At 43.8% G+C, this 10,017-nt stretch overlaps 1 protein-coding gene across 12 annotated transcripts in view; it reads right to left on the bottom strand.

Moving 5' to 3' along the window:
• Window positions 1-377: 377 nt before the first annotated feature.
• Window positions 378-10,017, bottom strand: part of MCF2L2 (MCF.2 cell line derived transforming sequence-like 2) — a 156,304-nt gene continuing 146,664 nt past the window's right edge. For 8 of the 12 annotated variants that reach the window (XM_069024088.1, XM_069024091.1, XM_069024096.1 and 5 more), the window contains 6 exons: window positions 7,362-7,433; window positions 5,614-5,700; window positions 3,396-3,514; window positions 2,750-2,862; window positions 1,647-1,750; window positions 378-486 (listed from right to left, as the gene is read on the bottom strand). In XM_069024088.1, the coding sequence (XP_068880189.1) occupies window positions 386-486; window positions 1,647-1,750; window positions 2,750-2,862; window positions 3,396-3,514; window positions 5,614-5,700; window positions 7,362-7,433 (596 nt within the window). In that variant the 3' untranslated portion in view covers window positions 378-385. Of the gene's footprint in view, window positions 570-1,646; window positions 1,751-2,749; window positions 2,863-3,395; window positions 3,515-3,619; window positions 4,029-5,613; window positions 5,701-7,361; window positions 7,434-8,864; window positions 9,998-10,017 lie in introns of those variants that run through there. The other 4 variants (XM_069024090.1, XM_069024097.1, XM_069024098.1 and 1 more) reach the window with 4 other exon arrangements.

The following is a 10,017-nucleotide window of genomic DNA, read 5'->3' as shown; positions in this document are numbered from 1 at the left end:
GCAAGGACTTGTAACCACCGCGTGCCCCTCTGCAGTGATGTGGTGCTCAAGCAACGTTGCCAGAAGGTGTGTGCATAGAAACTCTTCAGCTCTGCTGTCGACCTAATTTAGGTCACATCTTCTGAAACAGTTTGATAATCAATGCAAGAAGCATTTTTCTCCTCTAATACTGAAGGTAGGTTTGATGTTTTCTGGATGTGTAATGCTCCTTTCAAGTTTGTTTTTCCCAGCTTGCCAGGTGGACAGAACAGTTCTCATCTGTTTATGTTGATAAAATTTTAGTGAATTATGAACCTCAGAGCTTGTGAGAAAGGCAACTTTGATCCAGTGTCCACCCAAGGTAAAGACAGGTGGACAGGGTCCTGAGGAAGGCTGGTCCTGCTGTTCAGCTGCCAGCCCTCTGTTCTGCTGGGAAGCTTTTGGCCACCTCACTTTCCTTCGTGTCTGAATCTACTGAGGCTGTGCTGCAGGAATCGTTGTACGTGTCTGAAAAGGAGGACATGGGCATGGTCACTACAATATTTCTACAGGATTTTCCATCTACAGTCTTGAGGTTCTTTGTTAAAAGCCTGAAATAAAATAAAACATAAAATCACAATTCTACTGCTCTCCTAATTCCTTCATGAAAGGCAAGGGAGGCTCTTCTGGTGTGTAACTATAACGTGTGCCTGGCTTTGTTTTTCTTTTGAAGCACTGGACATGGCAGTGGAATGAAAGTCATAGCTGGCCTGGTGAGGAGAGGACTGACTGGCTGTGGAGGTGAAGGAGCAGCAACTACTGAGCTCCCTTTACACCACAGCAAAGAATCCTGAGGTTCAAAAAGGATTTCCTCCACTTTAACCAACTGACCAAAAATAAAAATTCAAAAGAGATCAGTAACTCAGAATAAAGTGCTGGCAGCCCTCCATCACAGATCTCCAGGGAATGGCTGTGCCAGATTTTGCTTTCTTCTGCTACGAGAAGAAAAGCAGGATACATTTTGGCAAATTATATTTAAGGCTGGACAGATATTAGTCTAAAATTTTAAACCTTTAATCTGCAGAGTTGCTCAGATTCAGCTTTTCCAGTGCAACATGTTTGGGTGTTAGGTCAGAACCAAGGCTGAGAACAGATGACTTTTAGTGCTGATTTGTGATTTGGCTGAAATCTTACCAGAGCAGCCCTTCCTCCAGCTTTTGGAGCCAGCTGTGAAATACGATGAAGGCAGTAATGGTTCATGAAATTTTAATGTTTTCAAACCTAGGCCAGAACCACAGCCCTGATGCTGGTCTACATCCAAACTCCATCCATGCCAGGATCAAAGCTGTCCTGCAGACACACCCTGTGTACGAGACACTTGGGCTAGCTGTAAAGCAGCCAGCCTGAGTACTGGTAGCCATAGAAATTGGATGGGAGATTCAAGTTCTGCTCCGAAAGGGGAAAACAATAAACCAGGCCAAGGAAAGCTGCTGTGCCTGACTAGCTCTGACACCCAGGCACCAAATTTTGGGTTAGCTCAGCCATGTCACCAGACACTGCAGCACAGACATACACTCAGGTGAGCACTTTAATACAGAAAGTGCACTTTTTATCACTTTGTTTTTACTATCACATCCTTCTTCAGTATGGGGAAAAAAACCAAACCAGTAACACATTTTCTCTATTACCTGCATTGCCGCTCTTAATTATGTTGTTACTGTCCCCCTCTGCTGGCTGCAATATACTGGAGGGAACCCAGTCACTTTTCTCAGAGACCAGTTTCTTCACTAACCTGAAACTCAGAGAACAGTCAGTGAATTTTCCTACATTGCCTTTCTCTAGGTTGTTTCTTAGAGGTGCATGCTGGGCCATTATTTCCTAAACTAAGGAAGAAGGCAGAGGAGCCAGGGCAGTCCTACAAGTATCTGGTGTAAGTTTCTTCAGTGTCAGATGGTGATCCAGCATCCCAGAGCAAGCTCACTTGCAAGCAGGCTATGTGACAAGGAAGTAGAGCCTTGTCCTGTGGTTGGGACACTGCCTTTGGGCTTGGTAGTTCTGGGTTCATGGTTGGACTCGATGTTGGAGATCTTTTCCAACCTAAATGAAACTACAATTCTAAATTCAGAGCTGAAGAAAAGGAATATTTTGTATTATCCATCCCTCTTGCTGTAAATACCACCCCAGGGTGGATGAGTTTAGTTCCCTTCCCAACTACTTCACCCTGTGGAACTCACTCCCTTCTTAGCTGTGTGTCAGCTCTGAATGAAGGGTCTGACTGCAATTCAAGGAGATCAGATCTTCTCCCTCCAAAGTGCCTGTGCAGGGAGAATTCAGGTATCCGGGCAGGTCTGTTCCTAACACTCACTTGGCAGAAAGAGAAAATGAATACACCAAAATATGCATGAGCTCAGGGGGCCAGACTCACTGCTCTTTGTCAATCACATCTTATATTTAAACTTTTGGGGCTCTCAGTGGAAGGCATGGGGATTTTATTGATGTATCCTACAGGCCGATGCTGCCTCTGACAGATTTCCTTCTGGTGTCAAAAGCCCAAATATTCCCATCCATTTCCTTTACACAAACTTCTGTCCCCATAAACCTCATGTCACAAGCATTTGGGTGAATTAACCAAAGCTGCTTTGTGTGTTCATGCCTCCCACTGCCTCTTTCATGTTGTGATCAATGGGGTGAGTGGATTTGTATTGATTTTGAAGAGACTTTGACATTAGTCTGAATATTTTCCATCTTTTCCAGGATGTTCTGCCTGTCCAATTCTCTCTGCCATACTCACCATTGACCATTCTCTCCTTCCTGCACAAACTGCACTAAATCTCCATCCTCGAGAGTAAGAGAATCCGGGAAACAGCTGTCAAAACTGCCTTCTACCCGAAAGAGATTGCTCCCCTAAAATGAATGAAACAAGGCACCAGAAATACAATCATTGTGGATGAAAGAACACTGTGCAAGAGTTTCGTTAAATACTGAATTAGGCATTTCAAGCTGGCAGAGATTTCATCTGTAGGCATTGTGTTTAATTATGCCCAGGTTAAATACTATTCAAAATTAGGACAGACCTGTGCTGTACATTTAGACTTTAGGCTTAACCCACCAGCCATTATTCTGATATAAAAATTGGGTTTGTAACACCAGGTGAAGTTATCTGGAAATTCCGAAATTACTTTTTTTAAAGACTCAGAGTCTTCCCTCACTTTTGCAGCAGGCAAAGTGACAGCTTATAAGTATGATCCTTATCCTGACAGCAAAGTAGTCTTGGAATATTCTTCCAACACCCCAGATCAAATTTCCCTCTCCTGTATTCCCACACATCCATGAATTTAAGGCTGGTATGAGCCCAAACCTTGCAGGTTACATTGTGATCCCTATAGAGGAGGAGGTTGTGCTGGGAAAGGGCAGTGTAATTTTAAAAAAGCAATTACATTGTTAGGGTTGGTCTCTTCCTCTAAGTCAGAAGAGTTGGAGAGTTCATCCATGCTGGAAGGGATGGCTTCAAAATCTTCAAATGTGTCTAGAGAAGGCATTTGTCTGCTGGGCCAACCTTTTCAAAAGGGATAAAGCAGAAAGAGTTAGTTATCAGTCATTAGCCTCTTTGAGAATCAGTCTTTGTAAAATAAACGTCACAGGTTCACTTCCCACTCTTCCACTTACCAAATTGCTTGTACTTTTTTTAGCTTATTCCATCATTTTGCCATAAAAATTATGTCACAGCCATTATTCTGTCTCTAAAAACCTGTACCAGTCACTGTCACTTGTGTGAGAGCAGCCTGTGTGGCTGCAGTGTTCATACCCATGGATACCTCCAGTGCTCAGCATTGCTCAATCCCTGCAGCTCAGGAGGTACAAAAAACAAGGATCAGGAATATTCCTGCAGAGCAAATGATAACTTGTGCTGACATGACTTTCAGAAGGCCATGATCATTCAGTTTCCAGCTTACCTCTACATGTTTATTGCAAGTCCAAAGCCATGGAGTTTTGGTTGACTTCTTATCTCCATCTCACCCCAAGGTGATATTACCACCTGAGCAACTTACAAGACTATACCCTGGAGCAGGCTGGAAGTGCAGGGAAGGGACAGAGTAAACAGCAAGGCACAAAGACAACTGGGAGGGTGAGGAGAAATCTCAGTCGTATTTGTGCTGTTACCTGTCTTACTGCATGATTTTTACCAGAACCACCCCAACCCAGTGGAACAGACTCAGTGAGAGATTTCCAGCCCAAGCTCAACAGCCAGTCTCTCTTCACCTAAAAAGGCACGTGCATAGGTTGTGTCCTGAGGGAAAATGAGGCTGAGCCTTATAAGACCTGTCTGCCTGAGGCTCCCATGGTGCAAAAGTAGCTCAGGCTCTTTCATGCTGATGGCAATAATCATCTGCACTTTCCTGTCCTTGATGCCTGTCCCTTCTCTGGTGGGGATGGGGTGACTACAGTCCAGCTCAGAGAAAACAGACCTTGCATCTGCCAAATGACTCTGAAGGTCATTTGACATCTGACAGGTACAAACTGAATGGAGTCAGTCAATTTAGCATGTGCATTCCTAATTAATGTACCTGTGGGTATTAGCTGATTCACAGGGACTTGGGCTGAGCAGATGCTGAACCAAGTTCTTTACATTCTGTGGGCCATTGCTCTCGACAAGGCAAAGCTCTGACCACAAGGCATGGAGACGGATGCTCACACAGTGGGATTATGCACATCCCAGCACTCTCAACCCACACCAAAACCTGGCCTAAGACAATACAAAACCCAAGCCAGGCAGTTCAGGCAGTAAACAGAAAAGCGACCTGATCTGGGAGAAATAGGTTTATTAATTGGTTTATTTAATCCCTCCCCATGTACATCCTCCCTGCTATAGGCACTGGTTGGTGCCACATTGTCATGCAGCTCTGCAGCCCTTTCTCCCCCCTCCTGCTACCCAGGGACTGTGTCTGCTCCAACAACTGCAACCCAGTTCCAAAGGACACAGGGACCTGCTTCCAGGAGAGCTGCCCCCCAGCTACTGCCCCACAGGTAGGGTTTGTCTGTGCTTTTAAGGTGTAAACCAGCCTCTGAAGTGACACTATCCTGGATCAGTTTATTCACACCAGCAATACTAGCAAAGGTCTAAACATACAAGAATATGGTGATTGTAATTAACTTCAAACTGCTACTGCAATTTTAGTTCAAATCCACAGGCTGGGCTACAAACACCAAGAGAAAAAGATAACCCTCTATCCCATTAGACAAAGCTTCCACAGTCTTTTGCCACTGTCATTTGTAGAAAGCATCCAAGCAGAAACCTCACCAGCAAGAATTCCTTACAAATACATGCATCAGCCTCCCTCTTCCATACAAATCCCTACTCTAATTTCAGAGACTAAGAAACAGCTTCTCATGCTTAATTCAAGCTAAAAAATAAGACAGATCAAATTCTGAGCTGTCTGATATCAATTAAAAGAATTATTTTCAGCCTGACCTCAGAAAATCAGAATCTGGGGCATTGTTTCTATGCTAGTGATCCAAGCTTGTTCTTTCATTGTTTTGATGGGGAATAAAATTCAACAAAAGAGAAAAATCTCTTTATAATAAAGAGAGTAGATATTATCATAAATTTAGTTTGCACTCTCAAATTGAGTTTACAAATGCTTTAATTTTGTTTACCTGTCTGTGAAGCAGATCTAGGTACGGATCTCGTGGTGGAACCAGCATTGCATTTAGTCTGGGCCAATATGGTGTTCTCAAAAGCATCTGTGACAGGAAGTACAATTTGTGTCTTCAAGGTGAAATAGTGACCAGACAACCAGTACAAAGTGAATTCCTGCATCACCTCTGCAACTGACAGTCTCTTTAACAAACAGGTGGACTGGGGTCCAACAGTTATAAAAGAGGAGACACATGACCAGCACAAATGAGTGAAAGGACAGCAGCATTCCACAGAAAGACTGTAAGTCTGAGAAGGACAGAGAACAGCGAAATGAATCAAACAGAAGTATCGATGTTAATTAAGGAAGACAATTGCTGAGTGAACAATGCAGTGTTCTATTTCATTACAGCTTCCTTACCCATTTTTAACGTATTTTCCTTGCAGCATTTCAAATTACTTTGTAGGTGATAATTTATGGTTTTGATCCCAATACATACAGCAGCAAAAGGGGACCAGGGATGCCAGAAATTAATGATTTCATTCTTGATGAATGCAACACAATTTTGGGGGGGATCCCTTGTGTTACTATCTCAGTCAGAGCCTGGGCAGTAGCAGCAATATCAGGATGATAATGTTCATTATTTCCTGCTTAAAGAAACTCAGTCTGGTGAGGGATGTTGTGCAGCAGGACCTTGTTTTTAACCAGTGAGGAGCAAGCTCTATGCTGCAGATAGTTCTTGCACCTAGAAATCCCCCCTGCCTCCGCAGCCACAGAGGATGCCAAGATGAGGGCATCTGTCAGTGAGGAAATCAAGGCATAAACCTCACACTTTGGGAAACTCTGGTGCTGGGTGCCAGGATAGTTCTAAACATAGTGCCGGGGTAACTGGCAAAAGGAAGTATGCTGCAAGCAGCAAAATGACTTCTGCTGTCTCTGAATTGTTTCTTCCAATCTCCCTGTTCCAGTCTTTTCTTCTGCTGGGAGTGCACGGGAGATAGCTTGGATATTCCATCACTGACCTGTTCACTGGCTCTTCCTACCAAATTTTTGTGCAGAACATCACAATGCTATGAAAGGATTCGTCAGACTACATCTCTTTCCTGCCTGTCCTGCAGCAGAAGTACCTGGCTCCTTGTGTCCCCCTAAGGCAAACGGTCAGGGAAAGCTGGCAATGGCAGCTGGTGATCGATCTTCCAGTGGCTGAGGAACAGCATCCAAATTTAACTCTTTGGTATTGTTTGTTAAACAGCAATTGATAAATCTGCTGCAACAAATTGGTGGAAATTCTGCTTGTCTGAAATGAAACACTGCACCTTAAATGGCCATTAATGCACAGTCTAGCCTCCCCTGTAGTCTTCAGGCACATGGCTCCTGCTTCTCTCGTTAGGAGTAGATACTAACAAGGGAAGAGGGATGCAAGTGGCCAGACTGCAGGTGAAGGTGAAAAGTAGCCCTTTGGCTCCCTGCTGCTGCTCCCTACGGAAGGAGGCAGAAGCCAGGCAGAAAATCCAGATCCAGGTGACAGTCCAGAGCTTTACTTCCCAAAATAGGCAGAGAACTGGGGGTTTAATTTAGGCCCATGCCTAGGTGAATATGGGTGCAGGGGACAGGCAAGGGAGTAACAAGCTGTCTTTATCCCAGTTATGCAGAAAAACTGACCCCAACCCCCTAATGGACTCCAGTGTCATCCACCAGCTGTGATGAGATGTGAATTCAGTGAATAATATCAAACGAGGTTTTCATGCAGGATGGAAATACTCCTACCTTCAAACCCCAGGGGAGTTGGGTCACTCTTTATTTCATGTCTCTTGACTTTTACTGCAGGAACAAGGGGACCTGTGTGAAGTTTACAGAGTCACAAGGCTGTAAATATTGTTAAAGGAGAAACTTGCTTTCCTATCACCTGAAAACACTAACTGCCTAACACTTTTAATTTCCCCCAGAAGAACGGCCAACCCCTAGGTTCTAGGTGGTGAAGATACACACTTCTGTGAAGTGGATAGGAAACAGACCCCTTTTGGCAAAAGGCATTGAGACATCACAGCAAAAGAATCTGCTTCCCTTCAGGTCTCACAGATGTTCCCTCTCACTCTTGCCCAGGAGATGGCACTAAGGCAGCCAGACCCGCAGTCCCAGCCTTCACCCGTGAGGCTGGCAGGGAGGGCAGAGCCCACAAAGCCAACACTTATGACCCACAGAAGTGGGGGACACCAGCCACAGGTCCAGGTACAGCGCCTCTCCTGAGTCCCGACTCCACATGGCAGGGAGCTGAACTGTCAGCAGTGAGGATCAGACACAGCAGCAGCTGCAGCCTCATAAGTGATGACCCCAACACCCTGGCTAGATCTGCATCTGGGCTGATGCTGAGACAGGACTCAGGCTTCAGTTCTTTTATCATCTGAAATACTTTGTTAAAGCAGATGCTGTAAATGAAACAATTAAAAAGCACCGAATCTGTTTTCTAGCTTTGAAAATCATTGCAGAAGTAGCTTTCTCAGTATCCCAAGAAATTGCCAACAGTCTTTTGGCAGACAGGATTCTAGGATAGGACTTTTTGATATGAAACTGTAACAAAGTTTGACTATCATTACAGCTCACACATGCTCTCTTTGATAAACTACACTAAAGACCAACCCTTGGTTGCCCATTTTGTTTGTACATCTATGCTTCATTGTGTTCCCCAGCTTTGAAAATAATTATTAGGAAATAACTCAGTCTTCCCATAATTTAGCAACTGATCACGTATTTCTGAGTTGTTGCTGGGGGCAAAAAGCTGTAATAACCTCTTCTCCTGTGCTGTGCCCATCAGCTCCATGTGGTCATGTTCTAGTGCTGTGGTCTAAAGGTGCTGTCAAAGAAACATTCGTAGGCAGTGGGACTATCACATCCTTCCTGTGCCCATCACCCTCACTGTGCCCTCATTCCCTGGCAGCCTCATGGCAGCCAAGAATGTGGTTCATATCCTTCACAGCTGTTGAGAAGGCAACAGATACTGAGCAACTTTCTTACTGACAAGTACAGAGGAAAGATTTTTATACAAATTAATTCTGCCATTTTTCCTTCTATCTTTGCTTGTGAATTGCCCTGAAAATCTTAACCTTGCAAATCAGTTCCTCCACTCCATTCCAGGAACTGCCAAAAGGCAGTATATTCAGAATTCCATGTAAGACCGTATGTTCTGTTGTCAAAATTATCCCTGACATGTAGGCTTACGTGCCCACAATGCTACTGATTTTCAACACAATCAACTTGCCTGAATGCATGGGTTGCTTTTAGGTCTAGGCACTAGTACAGTAACTTATATTTTGTAAGAGTGCCTTCTCTAAAACTAAATAAAGCTCAAAAATAAAACTTTCATAAGCTCCCACACAAACTGCGTGGAGTTCAGTGCATTCGGCACCCAGCTCCCTTACACATATGAAAATTTCCTTGCAAACATAGTTTCTAATCATGAGAGTGATATTGCTAAATATGATTAAAACTGGCATCTATAGCTCCTCCATTTTTGGCTTGATTTCAGGCTTTCTTGATATCTGCTATCTGCTATGCAACAAGGAGATTCTCTCCTCCTTGAAAGCAAAAATCTTAAAGAGCTTTAAGAAAACAAAGAAATAGCTTCAATTGTGTGGGAAACACAAAAGGTGGAAAGGCTCTTAGGAGTGAGAAAAAAGCAGGTTTCAGAAAGAAAGCAAAAAGAATTAAGGAATTACCTCTAGCTGCAAAAACTTGAAGATAGAAGAGGATACAATTATATAGCAAGCAAGGACATTAAAACAATGGTTAGAGTTTCTAGGTTTGGCTGAGATAGGTTTTGGAGTTGGAAAAAAAATGCTTAGAAAGATAGATAAGTTTAAGCTTAATAGTGGAATACTGTGTGTTATTATATGAGGCATAACAAGCAAGTATTGTGTACAAGAGATGTACGTGGGCTGTTGGGGGTTGGCTAAAACAGTTGTCTGTAACTTTTAGAAGCACGCTATTGGCTGAGAAGCTTTTAAGAATGCTCTGTAACCGGGAAGTCTCTGGATGTCTGCGACGGCGTGAGCTTTGTACCCCCTCTGTCTCAACTCTGTATGTGAGACTGATAACAGAATAAAATAATAAAAGTCTCCTGGAGCATCTGTCCGGGCTCCCCATGCCATTTGTCAATGAAAACACCGACAAATTGAACATCAGTTAATCCAAACCAGGAAGAAGTTGGAAACGTAACCCCACGCCAGCCAAAAATTAATCCAATTTCCATGGACACCAGCAACACTTTTTGAAGCTTATAATGGAGAAACTGGGAAGAGTCACTCTGTGTGCTGGCAGCACACCTCAGTACACATTCCAAATGTCCTGGCCTGCCTCCCTGCAGGTGTTACACTGGTGCTGATTCTTCTTCTACTGGAACCTCCTGCCTTTGTAAAAATTGAGCCTG

The sequence above is a fragment of the Aphelocoma coerulescens genome, chromosome 9, assembly GCF_041296385.1.
Source record: "Aphelocoma coerulescens isolate FSJ_1873_10779 chromosome 9, UR_Acoe_1.0, whole genome shotgun sequence".
In the NCBI taxonomy this organism is placed as follows: domain Eukaryota; kingdom Metazoa; phylum Chordata; class Aves; order Passeriformes; family Corvidae; genus Aphelocoma; species Aphelocoma coerulescens.
This window is presented reverse-complemented; position numbering and strand designations above follow the sequence as displayed.